Genomic DNA, 27,011 nt, shown 5'->3' with positions numbered 1-27,011 from the left:
CGGAGTTCACATCCATCGAGTCAGTGATGCCATCCAGCCATCTCACCCTCTGTCGTCCCCTTCTCCTCCTGCCCCCAATCCCTCCCAGCATCAGGGTCTTTTCCAATGAGTCAACTCTTTGCATGAGGTGGCCACAGTACTGCAGTTTCAGCTTTAGCATCATTCCCTCCAAAGAAATCCCAGGGCTGATCTCCTTAAGAATGGACTGGTTGGATCTCCTTGCAGTCCAAGGGACTCTCAAGAGTATTCTCCAACACCGCAGTTCAAAAGCATCAATTCTTTGGTGCTCAGTTTTCTTCACAGTCCAACTCTCACATCCATACATGACCACTGGAAAAACCATAGTCTATTGAAAAGCAGAGACATTACTTTGCCAACGAAGGTCCGTCTAGTCAAGGCTGTGGTTTTTCCATTGGTCATTTATGGATGTGAGAGACCTTAATTAGTAAGTTATTATTTAATTACAGCTTTTAACTGTACTTAATTATAGTTAAAAAGTAGAACCTAATGTTAATACTGTGTTTAAGAAACAAATTTTGTTTTTAAACAGTATACATATAAAGCGATGATAATTTAATAGACTACCTGTAAGACATTACAGAATCTAAATTTTTTGTTCAGATTTTGTATTGGCAAAAGATCAGCTTATTAAATGTACATAATTAGGTCAAAATAGTAAATTTTAGTAGTATTATACCCATTGGAGAACTTACTAAAATAAGTTCTGTAATTTTTAAATTGTGAAATCTTTAAGTATTAATAAGGAAAATGAGGTGATAGTGGTAATATTATCCTTTTGGAGAAAGTTTCTCTCATGGTATAGATTTTAGATCTTATGGTAACACAAACCATAATGGCTACATTGAACCTTTTTAAGTCATTTCAAGTATTAGATGAGAAGGTTAAGGAAATTTAGAATAACACACAAATCATCATAGTTGCAGAGTACAGAAATGAAAGGCCATGGGTATTCCTTTCTAACCACTATCCCCCACCATTACTAAAAGTAAAACAACTTAAACAATTTAAAGAAAAAGATTTCACTGTGGAAATTTTAATATAGTACAAAGTCAAAGATGTGTTATATATGTATTTTTGTCTTTAAACCTTTTCCATAGATTTTTTTTTAAATCTAAGAAAATAATAATAGTCATACTCTTTATTTTTTAAACAGGCATTAAGTTCAGAATTAGCCCAAGCCAGAGATGAAACCAAGAAAACACAAAATGATGTTCTTCATGCTGAGAATGTTAAAGCAGGCCGTGATAAGTACAAGACTCTGCGACAGATTCGGCAAGGCAATACAAAGCAACGTATTGATGAGTTTGAAGCAATGTGAGAGCTGTTATTTTGCATACATGTTCTTCATAAGCTGAACCACCAACAGAGAAAAGCAGGCCTTTGCGGATGTGATGGAACGCATCCCACCTTGCCAAAGCAGTTACACCAGTTTGACTGTGGTGGCTAAAAGACATTTAAGGGGAGCTTTTCAACATTAAGGCAGTGTCATACCATGCTTGATTTTCTTTTTCTTTTGGGCCAGGGAATGAAGAACAGTGCTCCATCACCTCCTTTTTCATACTTTTCATTTTCCGTTTTTTTTTTTTCTGTTGAAGATTAACACTAATTATCATGTCTGACAATTGTGTGTGTATGATTTAAGCACTTTGTACATTTTACAGGATGATGGTGACTTAATGAGTGTTTAGGTAGAGCACTCTTTCCTTCTCTTTCCACATTTTAGCTCCATGTATTTCCACATTCTCTCTCATTCTCGTTTTCTCAGTGTGTACTTTCCATACCTTAATATGCCCTCTAACCATAGCACTACATATTTTAATCATTGGCAGTGATTAAAATAAGCATAGGTGAAAAGTCTTTGATTATTGTGTAGAAGATGGCTATGAATCATGAAAAGGATTAGAAAGTTTAATAGTATAGTGTACAGCTTATGGTTAATTTTTTAAATCTCAATTTAAAACATTATTGGATTTTTTAAAATTACAGTCCTCTGACAGCTGGATTGATTGGTGTTTCATCTCCTGTCATCCTTTGGTTTTCTTTGCCCACTGATTTCATAAAGGTATAGACAGCAGGTAGTAAGTCCCTAGGAAAGTTTATTGATGAAACACTACTGCAAATAACAGTTGTCTCTGACATATTTCATAGATTGATTAGAAAAACAGATATTTAATAAAAGAAATTATACATTTGTTGGTAATTGATTGTCATTAAAAAAAACCCTGGACCTTTCTGGAAGGGCAGCGTATGAAAACATCAGTCCCAAGAAGGGGACAGTAATACTACCTCACTACTATACCTGCAGTGACTGGTCGTTCAAACACAGTGAAATGTGTAAGCTATGTTTTATAATACGTAGAGATACTTCCCATCATAAAGGGGTATTTTTGAGATTTCTTTTTCCTTCAGAATATCTTAAGAGTGCTAAATTTTAACTGCCTTTTTGTTGAACTGAACTGTGGGACTCTGATTTGTATTAAAATTGTAAGCTCTCACTGGTATACTATCTTCTGGAAGGGTGTTGTACATCTGAGGAAGTGTGTATGTGTGTGTGAATGTGTGAGAGAGAGGTTGCCCTTGTAGCATATGACGAATGTCTGTACCTTCATTCTTGATGTAATTATTACATAATCATTTTAGCATATTTGGTTTCTAAATCATTGTGCTTATTTTTTCAATCTCTAAAGATACTTAAATTTGGTTAGTTAATTGTATTTTAGAAATTATAATTTTAGGTGATATTAATTTCATTAATGTTTTACAAAGAAATCTTTCCAGTTTAAAAGATGTTGAATATTCACATGTTCTAACATTTTCTTTACTGTAAAACATCTAGATTTGGAGATACGGAAAGCCTTGTTTTCTCTGTGTGGTTCAGCTACTTTCCATCTGGTATTATGCGTTCAAATTTACAATTATCCATTAAAATTGCCATTTTGTTAGACATTTTTCACGCACAATAGATTTAAGTTGTGTCTGAAAGTATCTCTTGTGCTTTTTTGATTTTGCTGACTTTAAAAGGATTAATCTGGGCAGACATTATGAGAAGGAAAGGTTGCATTTAATATATTTTTTGGATTTAGTAGGACAAAAGGTAACTGGTTAACCTTGAAGTGACTGTTGTACAGTGGTTGTGCACATCCTTCAAAACACGGTGGAAGAGGATGTTTCTCCTTGTAGCACATGAGAGCAATAGATGGTGAGCCCTGCTATTCATGGTTAAAGCATGTGTTCACTTCAAAGCATTAAACAATTGCCATAATAGGTGATAATTTGGATTTCTATTGGATTTTTATTAATTTGCTTCATTTTGAATTGTGTGCACTACCATTCCTACTTCAGTTTGATTACAGTGTTGAAAAACTACCAGTTATATTTGCTGTTTATAATCTATTTGTAGATTAGGATTAAAATGGATTTAATCCATTTTTAAAGCTGTGTGAATTTTTCTAAACAGGAACAGCTATTTGCAATATGGGTTTTCATTAAACCAATTATAACTTTTATTATTAGCAGTTGAGAAGCACATGTTCATATAGCAATGTAAAAATATATTAATGAGTATTTGGTAAATTCCAACAGGCTTTTTCCATTAGCATAATTTTGTGTTGTACAATTAAGTTACATCTATAATTTTGGATAACATTCATTGATTAACAATAAAGTGACAAAAGCTCATGCCTTCACGGGTCACTGTTGTTATTTAACATGGATTCCTTATATATATTTCCTGAAAATTATAATCTCTAATAGATCTGTAAATTATTATATTTTTAAAATGAGAAGTGATTAGGAAAAAGTGTAAAATCCTCATACATTTACTCTTTCCCCAAAATTATATATCATTTTTGGTATGGAAGTAATAGTGATTATTAATTTTCTGGAGAAATTAAATTATTAAAGATCAGCCCTCTTCCTAATAGAATATCATATAAGATTTCTAGTCATTGCTCTTATTGTATAGTGAATATTTAATTTTCCGTAGGAAGAAAGAGTTTCATGTCATTGATTACTCTCACTGTTAAAATGTTAATTTTCTCTAAAGAGCTATATACTAAGTGCTTCTTATTATCATGAAGATTATTCCTAAAGAAACAAGTGATAAATCTATTCTAAGAAAAATAAAAGCCAGGTGTCTTCTCAGTTGATAATAATATTTGTCACTTTATTATTTCTACTCTCAAAAACAGGTAGTGATCTCTTTATTCTGATCCTGTTAGAAAAGAAAAGAGGCGCGTAGGCTCTTGTAACGTTCCCGGCGCCGCGTTTGAATTCGAGGAGAGGCAGAGCCGTGCCAAACCTCTGCCTATAAAAAAAAAAAAAAAAGAAAAGAAGCGGGAATTTTATTACAATATTTTGCTTTTTATCTGAGTAGAGTTTTTCTCTTAGAACTAGAATTAACACTTACGAAGTTACCTTAGACTGATTAGAACTCACTCCTGGTTATCATCAGAAAAGAGTTCCAATGTTATGATTAATACCATTACTTTCTGTCTCAGCTCTTAACTACCTGTTGGTTGGTGATATTTTTAGAATTGAAGATAAAAAGATTTTTTAGGTCCCAAAGAATCCCATTTTATGTATGCATGCATAATGAAAGTAATTAGTCTTTTTGAAATCTAAAACTTTAAAGTATAGGGATTATTGCCTTTAGCATTAATTTACTGGACTGATTAGTAAACCAGAGCTTAGATATCTGTCTATAATAAGGGGAAACATTAAATATGGAACTACCCTGGTAGTTCTCTCTTGTTTGTTTGTTCTAAATAAACAGAACTTTAGCTTTTCTTATTCTGTATTTCATTCTTTTTTTTTTTAACTAGAAGATAGTCTATTAAATAGTCCTGTGTGGTTTATCATGTAGAATGACAAATATTCTACTACATTTTAAAAGCACTGTGTATTCAGCAGATAGCATAACTTCATAAACCGTCAAGGCAATATGACTCCTCACGTAGTACACTGTTCGCAAGGAAAAATTGGCCTACCATATATTAAAGCCTGTCACCTTCTCATCCCTGGCTTTCCCAGTTAATTTTAACTCCCCTTTTTTCCCAGTGGACCTATTTCTTAATGTCTCCATCTTAGTGATTTTAAGAGCTACCATTTTCCCTCTGGAAAGATGATGACTTCTTGCTTTGCTGCCTCAATATTTCAACCTCCCTTAAACTGTGATAACAAAAGTTTTCTGATTTGAGGTTACATATGCTGCCTTAGAGGATTCCCTGATAGCTCAGTTGGTAAAGAATCTGCCTGCAATTCAGGAGACCCCAGTTCGATCCCTGGGTTGGGAAGATTTGCTGGAGAAGGGATAGGCTACCCACTCCAGTATTCTTGGGCTTGCCTTGTGGCTCAGCTGATAAAGAATCCACTGGCAATGTGGGAGACCTGGGTTCGATACCTGGGTCGGGAAGATACCCTGGAGAAGGGAATAGCTGACCATTCCAGTACTCTGATCTGGAGAATTCCATGGACTGTATAGTGCATGGGGTTGCCAAGAGTCAGACACGACTGAGTGCTGCCTTAGGAGTTGAAATATTCTTTATCATTCCTTACAGAATTTTAGGGTTAAAAATTATGACTGAGATAATTACCCCATGGCATGTCTTTAAATTCAAGCTTATGTTTGGCTATGGAGTTCCCTAGCTACTAAACAGTTCCAGGTTCTTAACTGCCCTTCGTCTAGCCATGAACTGAGGCAACTTAGCACACATACACATTTAGCCAATACACTTTTATTCAGTGTGTTGTATATTCTAGGATATAGAAGTATGATTAGAATGACTGTGACCCATTGTTTTGGACTATCTTAAAGTGTGAAACCTCAAATATTTATCTTAGCTCTTGGATCATAGCAATAATTTGTTACACTACTAAATTTAAGATGGCAACACCATTTTATTGATTCATGGTATTTGTATGCCCAGATTCCTCCGTGCTTATATCTAGTCAGTTGCTTCCATCCTTGTAATTTATTACTGGTTTAATTGTTCAGTTTTATTTGATGAACATTTTTAAAATTTAGGTTTACTTTGATGATTATGCATGTCATTGAGTTTGCTTCTAAAAGTAGTTGACTGGTGGTGTTTAACTAAGTCTGTATAGCCATATGTCCATTTTCTTAGTGGTAACATGGGATCAGAATTTCTGAGATTTGTGTAATAATCCTTGGGGAAATTCCTTTTGGTAAAATATGGATTTATTATATCAAAGCCTTCTAGCACTGTATTGTAATGTATGCCATTATATCTTGTTTGCGACTTAAAATGATGTTTTATCTTATAGGCCTAGATATGCAGGAATGTCTTAGACTCATAGGGCAACACTACCTCCTTCCTCTCTTTCCTTTTGTTTATACTCTAAAATCTATGTAATTCAGATGTAGCATTTTAGTTTTATATGCCATCATTCCATTTATGTAATTACTTTGCTTTTAAATTTTAGCTGATTTGGATAAAAAGATACACTGTGTGATGAAGGAGACTACCACAACATAAAGAAGAGCAATAGAGGAAAATAAGCAACCGGTAGAGAATAAGAATATACAGTACAGTTTCTTAAGTATGGTTGTTATCTGATAAATGACTTAATTTTCATTTTATAGGTCAAATTTTAAACACTGATCAATATTTAAAGATACTCTTTAGAAAGTTTTTCTAACTTTATAAAAAGACTCATTTTATACCCAATTGACAACCAGTCAGTATAGTAATCTGTGTTCAATACTGAGAAGGTTAGTAGAGTTAGATTTCAGCTGAATCTTCATTACTTTACTGTATTAAAATATAAGATTTACCATTTTAACCATTTTCAACTGTTTGGTGACGTTAAGGGTATTCACATTGTTTTGTAACCACACATCACCACTGTTCCATCTCCAGAGCTTTTCATCAGCCCTAACAGACTCTCTCTACCCATTAAATACTAACTTCCCATTCCTCCCTTTCCCCAGTGTCTGGTGATCATTATCCTGATTTCTGTGTATTTGAATTTGACAATACTAGGTACCTCATATAAGTGGACTGACTCCTATATTTATCCTTTTGTATCTAAATTATTTCACTTAGCATATTTTTAAGGTTCATCTGTATTGTAGGACATATCAAAGTTTTATTCTTTTTCAAGGCTAAGTAATATTCATTGTACACATATACCAGATTTCCCTTATCCATTCATTAGTTAATGGACATTTGGATTATTTCTGCATTTTGACTGTTGTGAACAATGCTGCTATGTACATTAGTGTACAAATCTCTGTTTGAGTTCCTGCTTTCAGTTCTTGAGTATATACCCAGGAATGTAATTGCTGAATCATGTGGTAATTCTGTGTTTAATATTTTAAGAAACTTGCCAATACTGTCTTTCTCAGCAACTACACTATTTTATATTCCCACTGGCAATGCATAAGAGTTCCAGTTTCTCCACATCCTCAACCAACAGTTGTTATTTTGTTTTATTTTATTTGGCCACTCTGCTTTCGGAATCTTAGTCTCCCAACCAGGAATTGAACCCACGCCACAGCAATGAAAGTGCTGAGTTCTAACCACTAGATAGCCAGGGAAATCCCTTTCATGTTGCTTTTGCTAATAGCAATCCAAGTGGATGGCGTGGTATCTCATCTTGATTTTGACTTTAATTTCCTTATGATGCGGTATCTTGTTTGCTGAAATGTATATTCATGTTTTTACCATTTTAAACTTGTTGAATTGTAGAAGTTCTTTATACGTTGTGGATGTTAGCCTATTACCAGATATACGAGTGCAAATATTTTCCCATTCTGTGAGTTGCCTTTTTATTCTATCAATAGTGTTCTTTGGTGCACAAGCATTTTTAATTTTGATGAAATGTAATTTGTTTTTCTTTTGTCGCCTGTGTTTTAGTCTTTGTTTTTTTTTTAAGAGGAAAAAAATGCCTTTTAATGAAGGAACTATTAATGAGACAAAAGAGAGATTATGTAGAGTGGTCAAAGTCTAGAGAGAGGAAAAATAGACTGTTTTAACTGGAATAGAAAATGTAATTTCCTGTGTTCTGACTGCAGGATGGTAAAGATATGGAAGGTTGAGTCAGGAATTAAAGGGGGCTTTAATCCTTCGCTGAGGTGGTTTAGTTTGATTTGAAGACATCTGGTCCCTTTGGGAATGCACTTACAGAAGGGAATAATAACTGAACTTTGCTCCCAAGGAAAATTCATGCTGCTTTGTACAGTGGACTAGAAAGAGCTATAGTGTAATTAGCCTGCAGAAAGGCTGTGGTCATGGAAATGGTATTACTGCCTTCTGAGTGTTTAAAGCAAACATTTAGATGTAATTGGCTCTCATGTTTGCTATATGTGGTAATGTTTTTCCTTCCGCTTGTTTTCCAAATAACATCTTTTGAAGACAGTTAAGACATCCATTTTATCTGTGAGCTTTTAAGAGTGGGTTCTTTAGTGGGACAAAAAAAGCTGGAAACTAAGAACATCCAAGAACAAATAGACTAGATTCTGAGTTCTCATTACAGGCAGGTCATCGTACTCTGTTACGCTCTAGTTTTATAAGCGATTTCATAGTTCTGAATCAGAATGTCTCTTTTGGAGCATTTCACTGGGATCAGATACAGACGTTTAGATTCCAGGCTTACTGTTTCATTGGCATGTGTTGACCAAATGTTAACATCCATGTAGTTTTGAATTATTAAGAATTGTTTATAGTTGAAAAACTAAGTTTTAAGGGATCCAGGAAAAAGTTCTTTCAGATAATTATGAAGGGAGTATATATATCGAAACACAACTCAATGAAGATTATCTCAATGCTATGCTATGCTATGCTGTGCTATGCTATGCTAAGTCACTTCCGTCGTGTCCGACTCTGTGTGACCCCATAGACGGCAGCCCACCAGGCTCCCCCGTCCCTGGGATTCTCCAGGCAAGAACACTGGAGTGGGTTGCCATTTCCTTCTCCAATGCATGAAAGTGAAAAGTGAAAGTGAAGTCGCTCAGTCGTGTCCGACTCACAGTGACCCCATGGACTGCAGCCAACCAGGCTCCTCCGTCCGTGGGATTTTCCAGGCAAGAGTACTGGAGTGGGGTGCCATTGCCTTCTCCAGATTATCTCAATATACATACCTAATTCTTCACTGGCTGTGACAACTTTGAACAAATTAATTTGGAAATTTCTGAAGGTTTTTTAAAGTTGAGAATCTGATTATGCTCATCAACTTAGCTTTCTTTTTTTTTTTTTGATTCATGTGCTTATGCCCAAATGATATGTTTGTTTTCTTCCCCTTATTTTTGCTTATTTTCCCCAGACAATTTGAATATACTTCTCAATTTTTCGGCCGTAGAATTCTGAATATAAATGTATGCTCTTTTGGTAATCTGAGTTACAGATGGATGGTTTCCCCCCCCACTAACTTTAAAATATGTTGATTTATCATTGGTATATAGATTAAATGTAGATGTTTGAAGCTTTTTAATTTGTGTTTTAAGAGTACTTCTTATCAAGACAAAATATATGTAAAACGAAATCATAATCTGATGAATATATTTGCTTTCTTTTAAATTATTTCATTAGTAATTTGCAAATGTACTACATGATCACACATTTTAGTTTCTTGGGACTTTCACTTTAATTTTCTAAAAAATTTAAAAACTAAAAATGTTGAAAAATATTTCTGTTGATTGGGGGCAAAATCAAATCGCTTTTATTTAGCACTTTATTTGTATTCTTAAAATACATTGTGAATACCTTCATTCTGTAAAAACTAGAGTACCAAACAGTAGAAAACCTGAATTAGAACCCAGAACCTAACCGTGTATATCATTTACAGTTTAATGTGCTGGGCCACATTACATTTCAGTATACTTGATGTTTTAAGAATATAATGAATTGAGGTGGGGGGGCATAGGCTGTATCCAAAGGCTTTTTATCAAAATGTATAGAAGATACATCCATTGGAAAAGCAAGTTCATTTTTAGAGCAGATTGTTGGCCTTAACATTTTGGGAATATTCTCAAGCATTAGGAAGACTGGAAGCCAGTATGTCTTCTCTAAATTACTGATGTGATGATGTACAGAAGTAGGAAAATGTTCCCCACTACCTATTTTTGAGCTATTATGTGTTCTTAGGCATTTGAAATTTTAAGAGGTTTTCAGTTTAATGGTATTATGAAAGGAAAGATGAATGGGAAACCAGGAGGCATGGATTTTCTTCCATTAAGTAATAAGATTAATACATACATGCGTATGCATTCATAGAGGCAGTCATTCTTCCAGTGATTTGCAGAGCAGTTGCTATTTATGCAAAGCCCCGGTAGAGTTATGAGACAGGTTTGACCCTGTGAATGTGTCAAGGAAACTAGTTAGGCACTTGAGACATGAACTCAAATTAACGTATTAAAAGTAAAGTAGTAAAAAAATCAGAAGGAGAGTTGAGATAAAATGTTCAGGAGTTAAAATGAGAGGTTATTATGATCAGTATACAAAGAAACATGATATTGACTTGATTAATGAGACTGGAAAAATTTTCCTTCATTTGTAAAATTCAAGCTCCTGGGGAGCATCAGAGTTATAAATTAATCACTGAGTAGGCATCCTAATATTGATTCTCTGCCACTAAATAATTGCATTTTCTTTAATATCAGTGTATCTGGTTTTCTTATAATAGAGTTTACTGAATAATAATGGTTTATGTTAGAATAGCCAGTATTGAAATATAATTTAATATTCAGCTTTCTTATAGCGCTTTTGCTAATTAATTATTTAACCTTCCACTAAGTTTACCATTTTTTTTTTTTTACTATAAATTACTTTTTTACTTTAAGTAAATATCAGGATATCCATTACCCCAAACAGTACAGGTAGAATTTCCTTCTCAAACAGTGGTTAATTGTTTGTGTTGATTTTTGTAAATATCCATATATAGCAACAGTTTGTGTCACAGCTAAGCTTCAGAAAACTGGAGTATTGAAGGATTTTTTCTCTTTTGGTTACTTTTTTTGGAGATTATTTTAATCATTAAAATAATTATTATTGCCAGATTCCCTCTCTTTTTTATTAAAAGAATTTTGAGCTATGCGTAAAGAAAATTTTAAAAACTAGGAAAGTAGCTATTTAGTTATAGCTATTAAAGGCATACATTTTTCTTTTTTTAAGACATTTTTCATTGTCTTTATTATCACGTGTTGAAGTTGCCTTTGTAAAGGTACTTTAGGCCATACTTAACTACTTTATGACTAAGTGTCATTTTTTAAAGAACTTGGTTAAATCATTAAAATTAAAAAAATTTAATTTTCATGTGTAACCATGAAACTGAAGTCAGTAGGTAGAAATAAGGTAATACAGAAAAGTTAAGCTTACTTCCCTCTGTCCTCTAGTCTTGCAGCTCTCCCCAAAGTTAACTATTGGGTTGGCCAGAAAGTTCAGATTTTTCCATGAGATGTTGTGGAAAAACCCGAATGAACTTTTGGCCAACCCAGTATTTTTTTCCAACTTACGCCTCCTGGAAATTACCTATCCATACAGAAGCGTGGATATGTTATATACTACTTGTTTACATGAGGTGTAGCATTCTGTATACATAGTTTGCACTTCTTTCACTGAATGGTGTAATTTGGAAATTATTACATAGAAGTACAAAACTACCACAGTATTTAATTATGTGGATGCCCCTTAACTTATGAACATTTATAGTTTTACTAATACTTTGCTTTATAAACAGTACTGCCATGTATTCTTGTACAAACACTGCTTGCATTTTATCCTGTTTAAGATACTGTGTCATAGTGTGGATGAGGTAAGTTTATAAAAGATTTAGATATTCTTAAAATAAAGGAGGTTTTTGGTTTACTCAAATGATGTAGGTGCACTTTTTACTTTTTAAAAATGTAAATAGTAATATGTGCTTATAGAAGCATCTTTATAAGAAAAGTAGACACTTTTCCTTTTCATAAATTGGATTTCTGTATTTCAGTTTAAAAGATGAGATGGCTGTAATGGTCTTTTCACTTTTGAGGGCTAAAGGGTAAAAGATCTGTCAGTATATAAAACTCCTTTGACTTCTTCAAATTTTATAATCAGAAAATGTTATTTAAAGAAAAAAGAAGCAAATCAGTAGGGTAGGATTTTCTAAAGGTACTTTGGTAGCTTTTTGGTTTTTAATTTCCTTTGAGTGCCACCATTTCCTCAGTGTAGAGTTTTCATTTGCTTACTTTGATTAAAAATGAAAAATGGCAAGGTCAGATAATTGCAAACGAAGCACTTGACCATGACATCAAGCAGAGGCAAAAGTACTTCATAGAATATCAAAGTTTTCTTTGTTTTTTAAGGAGGTAGATCAACTTAATTCATCCTACTATTTATGTGATCTTCTTTTCTGACCTTAGGAAAATGTCCTTTGATTTCAGACTTGACTTTTCAGGTTAAATATTGCTCTTATACCTAGAGACTTTTGGTTAAGTGATTTTCTTGGACCCCAAATATTTTGGGGGGATACAACCTAGATTAGTTTCGAAGTGCTAATGATATTTCATGTCAATCAGAAGAAACAGTGATGTTAGTGGTTTGCAGTCTGCCTCTCTTCCTGTTCCCTTAGAGTCACAGTAAATTCTAAGCTAATGTACCAGAGAGGCTCATGAAGTCTAGGTCCTCAATCTGTAGTAAGTTGCCATCTTTCTATTGCTCTTGCAGCTGCTGAGTTCTGTTTTTGCATAGGTTTTAGGCATGCTCAGAAATGTTTAGTTAAGTCAACATACGGACTTCCTAGCCCATGGTTATCCCCTTTCTAGGGGTGCAGGATCCTTTCCCAGATTCTCTTACTTTTTCAACAGCAGTTTTGTTTTTTACAATAGATACATAGATCCAGATGTTATCAGTCCAGATCAGGTTAGATAAACAGGCAGTCTGCTTGGCACTTAAAGAGTGTCTGAAATAGATGTGAAGCAGCACAATGTAATGAATTTCATCAGGGTTTGTATTATGATCTGGCCACTTTCTAGATATGTGACATTCAGAAGCCACTCAGCCATTTTGAGCCTCAGTTTCTCCATCTGTTAAATGAGAGTACCACTGACTGAGCATTGACTGTAATAATATACATGGAATGTTTTGTTTACAGCCTGGTGTTTTAAAGGCATTTATTATGTCATTTTTGTTTTTCATAATATTTTTTGTTCATCTCTCAGTGTTGTATTAGTATTTGTACCTCCCTCAGTCCTGTGGGTTCTATTTTTTCTGTCTTCTGTTTGCCTTTTAAGGACTTTGTGATTCTCTTTAGAAGGTTCAGTTCAGTTCAGTCGCTCAGTTTTGTCCAACCCAGCATATTCATTCATGTTGCTCAGCATATGTTTATTGAGTGTGTGCCAGGCCCTGTACTATGTCTGTAGAGCTAAAATAGACAGTTTGTCCTGAGCATGAAGAGTTTGTGGTCTACTGCTAGAAAATAATGTGTGTGTTTGAACAAGTGAGGTTCAGGGAACCTCAGCCTCTGAATGTTGGAGTGTAGCAGGGCCCAGGCCTGCCCGGTCTACAGTACTTGGCTGTCTTAGTGACCTCATGCAGTGTTGTTGCTTGAGATACCATCTGTATGCTAAAAACAAATTTCGACCCAAAACCCTCTCCCTTGTACTCCAGATGTGTGTGTCTATTTACCTGATATTTCCACTTTGATATCTAATAGGCATCTCAAACTTGTTACATCAAACCAAATTTGAGGTCTTCCTCCTCCTCCCCCCGCCCACTCATTACTGCATCAGCCTTTCACTTCCCCGATCCTTCTTTCAGTGGGTCTGGCCCAAACCTTGACTGTAATGTGATTCTTCTTTTCCTCTCTTAATCCACACCCAATCTAATCACGAACCTGTTGGCCCAACATTCAATAATACATTTAAAAAATAACCATTCATACACCCTCCACAGCTGTCAGCTCATCCCACAGACCAGGATTGCTTGTAGTGTTGTTGGCGCCTTCTGATGGGCTTTCTGGAGTCCTCTCTTGCTCTTCTACAGTCTATGAGGACAGTAGCCTTGGAAAGGTAAGTCAGATCCTGTCACTTATGCCTGAATAACCCCCAGACCTTTTCCATCTCAGTGAAAGCTATATCCCTCTCGGTGGCCATTCAGAGCCCAAGATCTGATCGCTTGTCACTCTGACCTTGTCTGCTGATTTCCCCTGTTCTCACTGAGTTGAGGTCAACTGGCTTCAGTGTTATCTTCTAAACTAGCCAGTGCTCCTGTTTACCTCAGTCCAGAATGACTTTTTCCCCAGATATTTTTACGATGCACTTCCTTATCACGTCCAGGATTTTGCTTCAGTGTCACCTCAGTGTGGCCTTCCCTTTACCACCCTATTTAAAATTGCACTTTGCCCCAGTATTCCCTACCTATGTCTTTTAACTACTTCTCTATGTAGCACTTACTATCCAATGTACTATGCATATATTTTTATATTTCAATATATATGTTTGTGTATTTTTATTAAATGAATGGGGTGGATGAATTCTGGGAGCTTAGAAGGAAGGCATCTAATCTTGATGGAAGGCTCCCTGGAGGAGATGATTCCTAAGCCAAGTCTTTCAGGATGAGTTAGTCGGTGGTTGGGGGTGAGAGGCAAAGCTAGGAGGGCCATCCAGATAGCAGGAGTTATGTGTGCAAAAACCTCCAGACAAGGGCTATGCTGGAACTACCTATTTGTTCAGTCGCTGATTTCTGTCCGACCATTTGTGACCCCATGGGATGTGGATGTCCAGTGGTATTCTCAAGGCTGGTTTACACATGGGTTAAGGAAAAAATTGTACCTTAAGAGTAATTTCCAATACTAAAATCAGGGGTGTCAGCTATGTAAGCAGAGGCTGATAAAGTCTGGGACTAAAGCCAGCTGTAGAGTTGAGGGGCTAGACAGTAGAACTGCCTTGGGCTGTGGGTTAGGAAAGTTCACTTGGGTTACTTCTAGGGACCTGAGGACAGGTTAAGATGGCTTTTATGTTTGTTCTGGAGCTACTAAGGAACTTCTGTGGCGGAGCCCTTGGCATTTAGTCACCCGAATATTTTAGTGCCTGGTACCTTCCAGGTACTATGTACATACTAGTCACCGAGAATGTAATAGTGAAAAAGACTAGATCCTTATCAATGGGCTTACTTTGTATGGTAAAACATGAAACACACACACAGAGTAATTTAAAAGTTGTAAATTGTATTAGATTGGATCATGAAAAATTGATGATGTTCAGCCATCTTTGACCTATGAAAGCAACAGATCTATATTAATATTTTGAAAGGAACAAGGGAGTGAGTTGGGGAAAATATGATAATTAGGGTAGGAAGGTCGGAAGAAGTCTCTGAGAGGAAGTTGCATATAAAAAAAAAGATTTTAAAGTAAATCAAGACAGCAAATGTAAATGCCCGGAAGGATCAAAGGAGCACAGTGGGCCTGACGGGGAATCCACGCCTGTTCAGAGAGGGCTCAGCTCCTCAAAGCAGCACCCTCAGTGCTGCTGCGCCTTCTGATTCTCCAGGATAAGCCAGCAGACACCTTTTTAAAAAAGTGTCCAAAGAATAATGCTTTAAACATTCAAGTAGAAATGTAATTTTATGTGAAATCTCCTAAAGTTTGCATGTCATTTATTTCAAAACATTTAGAAAACATTTTGCAAGCCAAACAATGTGTCTGTTCTCCAAAAGTGGCCCACTGGACACTGCTTTATAAGCTTTGCTTTACAGCATTCCAAGGGGAGAGAAAAGCATGTGCAAAGAACTTGAGGCAAGAAAGGGCTTCAACTGGTTCAAGGAACAGGAAAGAGGGCAGTATGTCCAGAGCTAAGTGAGCCTGAGGGAGAGTTATCTGTGAAATGAAGTTGGAAAGGAGCCCACAGAAGCACAGGTCAGAAGTGGAGGGACAGACGTGCAAATTTAGTGTGTGCCAGACAAGCATGCACCTTGGGACCATATGCCTGGAGGGACAGACACCCTTTCCTAATCTGTACAAGGATACCATAAATGCTGCAGGCGTCCTTGAAGGTAGGTGCACTATCCCATTTCAGACTTCAGTAACCTGCTTCCCTGGTGGTTCAGACAGTAAAGAACCCGCGGGAGACCCAGGTTCGATCCCTGGGTTGGGAAGGTCCCCTGGAGAAGGGAATGGCAACCCACTCCAGTATTCTTGCCTAGAGAATTCCATGGACAGGGGAGCCTGGTGAGCTACAGTCCATAGGGTCCCAAAGAGTCAGACAAGACTGAGTGACTAACACACACAAAACTTGCCCAAAGGCCACTATAATGGCAGAGTGTGCCTTGGGTATGGGTTTCTTTGAATTGAAAGTCGCCCTCCCCCTGCTTTTTAAAAATATAAAAGGTTAAGTTTCCAATCGAGACATTTTCACATGACTGCCCTTTGGAGGATTTTCCTGTCTGCGTAACTTAAAGTGAGTGAATTCATTAGAGGGCAAAGAAGAATGCTCTAAATATTGTACTGAATATAGAGTAACACTGACCTGGAGACCAAACTCCATCAAATTGGAGATCAGACTTATTCCACTTTTTGTATGGGCTAGTAATGCCAACCTGTGAAGAGTTTAGTGCTCTCATTTTCAAGAGAAGGTGAGTATAGCTTTAAGATTTTAAGTTGAAATATGTGATTTATTCTTGTGAGGGTAAGAAAACATCCTTTTATTTTTATTGAGTGTTAAAGCTCTCAAAATCAAATGGGTCTGTGCTCAAGGGATCTTAGAAATCTAGTGGAAAATAAAATTTGAGATGAAGATGGTTATGGCTAGAAACAGGCCATTTCAGCTAGTTAATAGATGTTAAATAAAATACATTTCTTGAATTTGGTGAGCAGGACCTCAGTAATAAGAAGTGAACTTGGTCTAGAAGAAAATTCAAGAGACTGAGGATCAGATTGCCTAGAGAGTTTCAGCCAAAGAGGAGCCACGGAGGAAGGCGGCTGCAGAGTGAGGCCTGAGAAACAAGTCTCTGCAGCCTTGAGACAAGTTCACACTTTAAGTGAGCCACCTGAGGAAATGCCTATGGAGATTTCTAAGCTAATTTCCAGAGCTAAATGTGATGAAATATTTCATTAAAATTCACCAGCTGTTTTTTTTTTTTTTTGGTCACTTATTAGAATATTTGAAGACAGAGAAAGTAGCATAATTAAAAACATTCTTCAGATGCTCTGTGTGGGTTATTTGCTTTACCTTATCGATAAAAAATGGATCTGATTTAACTTTCCTAAGAATTCTTTTAAACTACTAGATTTTTGCCTGTGGAATTAAAAGGAAAATTGTACTTTTCGGAGAAAAATCGCTAGGATTATATTTCGCTTTGAGGTTAGTAGACTGTAATTACTGAAAAAAGTAGGAGTCATCAAAATTTTTCTGTAAAGATATTAAATATTTTCAGGTCCAGATATTAAATATTTTCAACTTCGCGTGCCAGACAATTTCTGTCGCATCTCACAGCCCCGCTGTTCTGGCACGAGAGCAGCCATAGGTGATGTGAGTGAAGGAGCCTGGCTACCTTCCAATAAAACTTCATTCACAGACACTGAAATCCGACTTTCTTATAATTTTATGTGTCATGATATCATCTTCTTTTGACTTTTAAATCATGGTCTCAACAAAAAAAAAATAGATGAGCTGAATGGTCCTTGAGCCATAGTTTGCTGACCTCTGAATTAAAGGATTTTAAAAATCATTAGATTCTTCCAAGGGCCAGTAATGCGGCTTTCTCAGCTGTCTAGATTGTTTATTTCATGGTAGAGGGGTTTTATTTTGTAATAATGAAGAGATTTCCTTATAAATTTTAAAATTTTCCAGCAGGGATTCTCAAACTGGGTACATCAGAATCATCTGAAGACTTTGTTAAAATGCCAATTTGCAGGGCTCCTCCCTCCCAAAGTTTCTGATCCAGCAAGTCTGTGTGGGGCCCAAGAACTTGGATCTTTAACCAGGAGGCTGATGCTGCTGTTCTGGGACCATACTTTGAGAATCACTTACTTAGAATGAGGATGTGCGCCCCTGTGAGACTAACACAGTTGCTTCTTTTACTCAGTGTTCTCAGAGTAGCTATTGACTAATCTACCTAGAGGGCTTGAAACCTTCAAATTCTAATGATTAAAAGATCAAAGATAATTGGAACCAAATTTATAACTCTATTATAGTATTTTTCCTCCATTGGTTTCTGAAAGTTTTAAACACATACAAATGAGAGAGTGCTTTTAACAGGGTTAGGGAAAGGAATGTGCCTAGGAGAAATATGAACAAAAAAATGTTATTATATACAGTACATTTTCTTAGTAAATATATATATATAATAGATATTCAGGCATCAGGTTTTAAAATAGTACATTCCCAGTCGCTTTGGCATTTGGTATTCCTCCCCTATCACATCACCCTTTTTTTTTTAACTGTTTGTATCTACAGTATGTCTTCTTTTGCATGCATAGGGACTTGACCTAATTTTGATTACACACACACACACACACACACACACCTGTTTTGATGAACATAGCTGTGGTTCATTCATTTTCACTGCCCTGAAAGTGTCTGTCTCATGAATGCACTATAATTTTTCTACTTTCTTAATGATGCCCACTTGGATTGTTCCTAGTATTTTTTATTTTACAAACAATATAGCCTGAAATCTTGAACATGTTTCCTAGTAACGTAAGCAACAGGATCTGCACCTATGGAGGGGAATTGATCAGTTCAGCTTTTCTGTGTCAGCATCAACTTGTGTTTCAAAGGAAGAATATGTCCGCACTGATTCGAGCACACTTGCTATCACTAGATTTTTAACTTTTTGCCAGTTTGAAAGGCTTAAAATGTGCTTTTAGTTTGCATTTTCTTGATTACTAATATAGTTCAGAATTTTTTTTAAATTTATGGACCTTTCATGTCTCCTTTGAAATAGCCTTTTTTGCCTGTTTTCTTTAAAAGTTTTTCCACCTTGTTTTGGTAGTTCTGACTAGTTTTGACCCTTTCTTATTGTTCTACATAAATTTTATAATTAAATACCATAGGGAAAAAACCTTTTTGTTGGAAATACATTAATAGATTAATTTGGAAAAAATTACATCTGTACAATACTTAAGTATTCCTAGTCATGAATATGTAATGTCTCTGGATTTATTTATGTCTTCCTTAATACTTTTCAGTAAAGTTTAAATTTTCCATTAAGATCACCTATTTCTTTTGTTAGACTTATTATTAAGCATCTTATTTTTACCATCTTTTTAGTAGTTATATTTTAAAACTATTTGTGGCTGGTATATAAAAATGAAGTTGATTTTTGTTTGTTGATCTTATATTTAAGAATCTTGCTCAATTCTTACTATTTCTCATAATTTCTGAAGCCTTTTGGGCTTTCTGCATAAATAGGCCTCTTCTGCAGTTAATACCGTTCTCAGTCTGTCTTCTCAATCCATATAACTTCTTTTCCTTATCTACCAACTTGATTTGACTAAAGCTTTTGGTACAATGTAGAACCTCATTTCTAATTTAAAAAGATCCTTCTAACATTTGCCATGACATATATTTGCTGTTTTGGTAGATGACCTTTATCAGGTTAATGAAACTTCTTTATATGTATATGCCTATTTTGCCAAGAGTTTTTCTTAAATAAAAAGGATACTTAAAATTTGTCAAATGCAATTTCTTTGTATTTTGAGATAATGTGTGTGTGCTTGTTTGTTAGCATATTGAATTAGTAGATTTTTCTAGTATTAAACCAAATTTCATTCTCAGGATAACTTAGTATGATTTACATCCTACCCTATGGCTTGGCACTCCATGAACAGAGTCACCTGTATTGTGAATATATGCCTCGCTGATGTGTATGTATCTCTCACTCACAGCCTCCATCCCCATCACGAGTTGCTGTTTTTCTTAGAGGGCTTTTAATTTTATGGTGCCACCTGCTGGCGAGCTTTCAACATCTCTGATACTCTTTTTCACCTCTTAGGCCAACTGCATGCATGGTTTTCTCTGTTATAACTGTAACCCCTCATTTATTTTTATTTTCTTTCTTATACCATAATATTTATTCACTTGACTCTCTAATCCTCCTTTCTCTTGCTCGTACGAAAATTTTTTTCAGTATACTCATGACAATCATTCTCTTTTCCTTCCTTTTCCTTCTCTCCTGTTTTGTTCCTTTATGGTTACTATAAATCTACCTCATTGTTAAGAATGATGAGAACAGTGCTGGTTACTAGGGGGAAATATACAGCAATACATTGTAGACTGACATTTGGTACAATAAAGTGCCAGCTCTGCTAACCTTCAAAGTCTTTGAAAATACTTAAAATTTTCTGTAAAGTGTTCTTAAATTTCAAATACTAGTTAATCACCCTCTAATTAATTCTGCCCATTTAACATCAAAGTTCACTATAAAGAATAAATTGTAAAACTCCTTTGTTTCATTGTTTCTGTGTTCCTTTATCCAAGTTTTGAGAGTTCTACTGTATTTTACTACAAAGACTGATGCATTAAACTGCTTGGAAACCAAACTAGTCATCCATAACATGGTTTCCATGGGAAACAGCCCACCATAGCTGCCCTTTTGATAAATAACCCACCTATAAGATAGAGATTATCAGTAACTGCGTTTCCAATTGCTTAACCCTCAAGCATAGAAAATACGGTTAACAATATTTTCCATTCTCCCTGGTCACAAGACTAAGACTAGTTTGTGCGGAAAGGCTGCAACCATGAGAATCCTAGCATCTCTTTAAAAAGGAGATTTAACATTATTCTTATTTTCACATTGTAATAATTGTGGAGATTCAAAAGTGATTGAAAAAGAAAAGTTAGAGGTTAAAGATTAGGAAAGAGATTGCTTTGGCAATTTGGTTACCTAGAGGGCCCTACAGAATGCAGGGGACAAGGGTGCTTCTGGCTTCTGTACTACAGCGCTGGCTTCCTTCTGTATTCTTTTGCTGAAATGCTTTCTAACCTTTCTATGTCTCTTTTAAAAGGTGGGGACCCAAACTGTATGCATTGTTCCAGATGCGTTCTTGCCAAAGCAGTATAAAGCAAATGTAACAGTTAGGAAGAAGGCTCTTTCCCTCACTGGGTAAGTACAACTGGTAACAGATTCCCAGTAGACCTGCCACACCCTTGCCACCTCAGAAATGCTGGCAGGACCCCATAAAACCTGAATCTGTGCATCCACAGCCCCGAGCTTTTAGTCTAGTGAAATGCCAGTCAAAAGAGTTGACCCAGAGCCAGCCCTCCCTGTGCAGCACCTAATCTCACCCACTCTAGATTCTTTCTCAGCTGTTTGCCTCTCTCAGCTCTTTGCCAGTCAAGAACATTGAGGTCAGACAGAGTTTACTACAGTGAGATTTTAGCTGTAATCTTCATGAGGTGATTAGACATGCTACTTTAGACTATTCTCTTACTTTGTGAAAGAACCTTCTTGATGTAGAGTAACGCTGTGCCAGCTCACACATATGGTACTTGTGTGCTGCTAGAAGGATTTTTTTTTTTCTTATTTGAAAAAATGTTCAGATATACTTAAAAATGAAGTGTCATACCTATGTATTAAGTAAAAGAATTCCAGAATTGGTTCGTAAACCAGATTAGTATTGTGCGTTGATCACAATTTGGAAATATTTAAAAATCATTGCTCAATGTGATTACCACATGAAATTGTTTCAAAGTTATGTTAAGACTCATCCCATTTCTAAATAAAACTACGGCAGTACAGTTTATCTTATAGATCTTGAATGGCACATTTGAGTCTCCCAACTTGCTGTTTAAACCTCCCCAAATTCTACACACAAAACTCAGAATATATTTGAGACAATACTTTAAGACGTGGAATTACTGTTACTTTTTAGATTCTTTTCATGTGACATTAAACAAACGGTGATATATTTTCACTTAGCCTGGATAATTTTTAGAAATGATTTGCTTGTTTGGCCTTGATATTTATTAATTTTCTAATCCCAAACTCCCAATACTTCCCAATTCTTACTCCCCTTTGGCAATTGCAAGTGTGTTCTCTATGTCTGTGAGTCTGTTTCTGTTTCATAGATCTGTGTCAGATTTAGATTTCAAATGTAAGTGACATCATATGGTATTTGTCTTTCTAACCTATTTTGCTTGGTACGATATCTCTAGTTCCATCCATGTTGCTGCAAATGGCATTATTTCACTCTTTTTAATTACCTTGACTTCTGGATTGCTATGAATTGAGTTTAAGGTCATTCACTGAATCTCTGACATTCCATGACATTCCCAAAATATTTTCATTGTTTTGAAATCCACTTGAAGGGCTTGATTTGAAAGGCGTGTAGCTGTTTGTGACTCCATAGAATCTAGTTAATCTTATTGATATTTGAGCTAAAATCCTTGGTTAAAACATGTTCTGAACAATCCAGATTGCCACAAATAATACTGTTCTTATCTATTCATCTTTAAACCATTAATTCCAATGCAGGCATTTATGTAAGTAACTTCCATTTTGGAAAGTAGGAAGTCAAGAGATACCTAGAATAACAGGCAAGTTTGGCCTTGGAGTACAAAATGAAGCAAGGAAAAAGCTAACAGAGTTTTGCCAAGAGAACACACTGGTCATAGCAAACACCCTCTTCCAACAACACAAGAGATGACTCCATACATGGATATCACCAGATGTTCAATACTGAAATCAGATTGATTATATTCTTTGCAGTGAAAGATGGAGAAGCTCTATACAGTAAGCAAAAACAAGACTGGGAGCTGACTGTGGCTCAGATCATGAACTCCTTATTGCAAAATCCAGGCTTAAATTGAAGAAAGTAGGGAAAACCACTAGGCCATTCAGGTATGACCTAAATCAAATCCATTACAGTTATACAGTGGAAATGAGAAATAGATTCAAGGGATTAGATCTGATAGAGCACCTGAAGAACTATGGGCAGAGGTTTGTAACACTGTACAAGAAGCAGTGATCAAAACCATCACCAAGAAAAAGAAATGCAAAAAGGTAAAATGGTTGTCTTGAGAAGCACACATAGCTGAAAAATAAGGGACGTGCAAGGCAAGGGAGAAAAGGAAAGATATACCCACCTGAATGCAGAGTTCCAAAGAACAGCAAGGAGAGATAAGAAAGCCTTCCTCAGTGAACAATGCAAAGAAATAGAGGAAAACAATAGAATGGGAAAGACTAGAGATCTCTTCAAGAAAATTAGAGATACCAAGGGAACATTTCATGCAAAGATGGACACAATAAAGGACAGACGCTATGTGGACCTAACAGAAGCAGAAGATATTAAGAAGAGGTGGCAAGAATACAAGACGAACTATACCAAAAAAGATATTAATGACCCAGATAACCATGATGATGTGATCACTCACCTAGAGCCAAAAATCTGGAGTGCAAACTCAGGTGGGCTTTAGGAGGCATTACTACAAACAAAGCTAGCAAAGGTGATGGAAATCCAGTTGAGCTATTTCAAATCCTAAAAGATGATGCTGTGAAAGTGCTGCATTCATTATGCTAGCGAATTTGGAAAACTCAGCAGTGGCCACAGAACTGGAAAAGGTCAGTTTTCAGTCCAATCCCAAAGAAGGCCAATGCCAAAAAATATGCAAACTGCCACACAATTGTAGTCATATCACATGCTAGCAAAGTAATGCTCAAATTCTCCAAGCCAGGCTTCAACAGTATGTGAACTGAGAACTTCCAGATGTTCAAGCTGGATTTAGAAATGGCAGAGGAACCAGAGATCAAATTAACAACATTTGTTGGATCATAGAAAAAGCAAACGAATTCCAGAAAAACATGTACTTCTGCTTCATTGACTAAGCTAAAGCCTTTGACTGTGGATCACAACAAACTGGAAAATTCTTAAAGAGATGGGAATACCAGACCACCTTACTTGCCTCCTGCAAAACCTGTATGCAGGTCAAGAAGCAACAGTTAGAACCAGACATGGAACAATGGACTGGTTCAAAATTGGGAAAGGAGTATGTCAAGGCTGTCTATTGTCACCCTGCTTATTTAACTTCTATGCAGAGTACATCATATGAAATGCTGGGCCTGAAGCACAGCTGGAATCAAGATTGCAGGGAGAAATGCCAACCTCACATAAGCGGGTGACACGACCCTTACAGTAGAAAGTGAAGAGGAACTAAAGAGCTTCTAAATGAAGGTGAAAGAGGAGAGTGAAAAAGCTGGCTTAAAACTCAACATTAAAAAAACTAAGATCATGGCATCTGGTCCCATCATTTCATGGCAAATAGATGGGGAAACAATGGAAACAGTGAAAGACTTTATTTTCTTGGGTTCCAAAATCACTGGGGTTGGTGATTGCAGCCATGAAATTAAAAGACGCTTGCTCTTTGGAAAAAAAGCTATGACAGACCTAGACAGCATATTAAAAAGCAGAGACATTACTTTGCTGACAAAGGTCTGTCTAGTCAAAACTATGGTTTTTCCAGTAGTCATATGTGGATATTGAGAGTTGGACCATAAGGAAGGCTGAGTGCCAAAGAATTGATGATTTTTAACTGTGGTATTGGAGAAGACTCTTGAGAGTCCCTTGGACTGTAAGGAGATCAAACTAGTCAATCCTAACGGAAATCAACCCTGAATATTCATTGGAAGGACTGATGCTAAAGCTGAAGCTTCAATACTTTGGCCACCTGATGCGAAAAGCTGACTCATTAGAAAAGACCGTGATGCTGGAAAAGATTGAAGTCAGGAAAAGGGGACGACAGAGGATGAGATGGTTAGAGAGTATCACCAACTCAATGGACATGAGTTCAAACAAGCTCCAGGAGATGGTGAAGGACAAGAAACTCTGCCATGCTGCAGTCCATGGGGTCGCAAAGAGTCGGACACAACTAAGCAACTGAACACCACCACCAACAAAATCCTTCCAATTGAAATTTGCACATCCTTCAGCTTGAAAAGTCACACAGTTGTCCACCTCAGAAGAACAGCTGGGCCCCTCCTTAGCTGATTATAGTGTTATTGACCCAAGGAAAAAGACAGGGACTTCTGACAGGTTTCTGGTCCTGCGGATTTCTCTATCAGAATCCTTACCCTCTTCCTTGTGATTGAGTGGTCCTGAGGGATTATGATGGTGAGAAATTAGACGTGACATGGATAGCCATGGACCAACGAACTATAGCTGGCAGGTGTCTTCAGGGATAGAACACCTACAGCCTCGGGTGCCAGGCTGTATCTGAGTCATGAAGTGGCCCCAGAGGCCTCTGGTTGTCTGGTGCGTTCAGACCAACAGGCTTCTTATTCTCAACCTTTGCTGCTAAGTCAGTTCAGTCATGTCTGACTCTGTGCAACCCCATAGACGGCAGCCCACCAGGCTCCCCCGTCCCTGGGATTCTCCAGGCAAGAACACGAGTGTGTTGCCATTTCCTTCTCTAGTTCTCAACCTTTAGGCCTTGTCATTTCTCTGAGGTGCTAGGCTGATTTTGGTTCAGGAGACTGGGTTAGACCTGGTCTGATGACCTTTCTTGGGCCCCTGATCTTGGGGGAGGGGGAGTGGCCTGAGGTGGGTAAGACAGAACTGGTGAAAATAAAGTCACTGATTCTTTGGGCACACCTGTCTCACGGCTCAGCTGCTTCTCTTGTGATTCACATACAAAGGCATCATCAGACTGTGACGTTAAGGGGAGTTTGTTTATACCATGATCTCATATCTGCATCAAGATTCTGGAACACGGCAAGATCTATCATGTTAGATTCCTTCTGAGAACCAAGAATGATTTTAGCAAGGCTGAGGTCACAGTGTAGAGTCTGTGGAACCACCTTTGTTTTGTTGCAATGTGTACATTATTGTGTTTCCTTTGTGGCATTCCATCCCCCTTCATAATTCAATAGTAAACTCAGTCTTGGCTAGGTGTCACTGGAAAGGTGTTCAGGGTGGTGCCCTTTTCAACCGTATTATGGTGATATATAAAAGTTGTGTTTTCTTCTCTCTTGCCTAATTTTCCTGTTCACTTTCTGTGTCTTCATGCAGGTCCCTGGCATCTGACACATGGCGAGTTTTAAGATAAGGTCATACCAAGACATGCCTGATGATTTGAACGTCTCTCTCCCCCAAAGTCCAGAATCTCAGCTGGAGCCCAATGGACAAATGTTCCCTCAGTCAGGGCTCTTGTTGGTGGTTCTTTCCACACCTGTCGACTGTTGGCTTCCCTTTTCTTGCTATTCTGTCTCTCTCCTCACCCTTCTCGATTGTCTTTCCTAAGGACAGAGCTTAGAGAGCTGGGCCAGGGCAGGCGAGCTCTGCACTGCGCCCGAAAGTCCTAAGCCAGCATCCTGTCTTCAAGGCTCCATCCTCACAACAGATGCCTGAAGGCGTAGGCTTCTGAGAACCCACTTTTTTCTGCATGACTAGCTTGTAAGGAGGGATAAGCTGAGAGGATTTCCAAGAACTTTCCATTAAAAAAATGTGACATTTTTGGCTTTGAACCGAGAGCAGACTCAGTGGTATATAGCTCTGTTTCCTGGCACACATCTGTGGAATCTGGAAAAATTGTTGCAGCACTCTCTTTCATTCCTGGCTGTTTGTATAACTGTACATAAATGTAGCAATAAATATATTCTAACATCAGCCTGGGGCACTAGTTTCTGCTTGATTCTGCACACTGATGGTGGGCAGTGACTACCACATTCTCGAGGAACTGCCCTACCGGCCAGCGGGCTTGCCTGCCGTGTCTCAGCTTCTTGTCTTCTCCGATTTTACAGAGTGTTAGCTTGGAGTCGGCCAGTGTTTGAGAAAGAAGGCTGAGGGGTATGGTGGCAGAGCTGGGACGTGAAGCCACATTATTAATTTACTAGGTGGCACTATTCCTGACACTGCAAAGTGGCTTGAATGTCTGAGGACTGAAGCGTAGAGGATTGGGTGACAGGTTGCAACAGGAGTCGGCTTTTTCAATAGCCACTCTTACATCCTTGAAGAATGTATTGTGCTTCAATTATATGACAGGTGCTCACCGGTCAGGCACAGAATTACCTCTTAAAGACTTTCAGAAAAACCACACAAAATATGCCAGCATGATA

At 37.0% G+C, this 27,011-nt stretch overlaps 1 protein-coding gene across 2 annotated transcripts in view; it reads left to right on the top strand.

The window, feature by feature from the left end:
* Positions 1-26,420, top strand: part of RDX (radixin) — a 90,823-nt gene extending 64,403 nt beyond the window's left edge. Inside the window, exons 14-16 of one of the 2 annotated variants that reach the window (XM_010862858.1) lie at positions 1,175-1,335; positions 20,968-21,065; positions 25,966-26,420. In XM_010862858.1, the coding sequence (XP_010861160.1) occupies positions 1,175-1,335; positions 20,968-21,034 (228 nt within the window). In that variant the 3' untranslated portion in view covers positions 21,035-21,065; positions 25,966-26,420. Of the gene's footprint in view, positions 1-1,174; positions 3,706-20,967; positions 21,066-25,965 lie in introns of those variants that run through there. The other variant, XM_010862857.1, reaches the window with a different exon arrangement.
* The last annotated feature ends 591 nt before the right edge of the window (positions 26,421-27,011 follow it).

The sequence above is a fragment of the Bison bison genome, unplaced genomic scaffold, assembly GCF_000754665.1.
Source record: "Bison bison bison isolate TAMUID 2011002044 unplaced genomic scaffold, Bison_UMD1.0 scf7180017864485, whole genome shotgun sequence".
In the NCBI taxonomy this organism is placed as follows: Eukaryota; Metazoa; Chordata; class Mammalia; order Artiodactyla; family Bovidae; genus Bison; species Bison bison.
The sequence above is the reverse complement of the archived record's forward strand: the minus strand, read 5'-3'. Positions and strand labels throughout refer to the sequence as shown.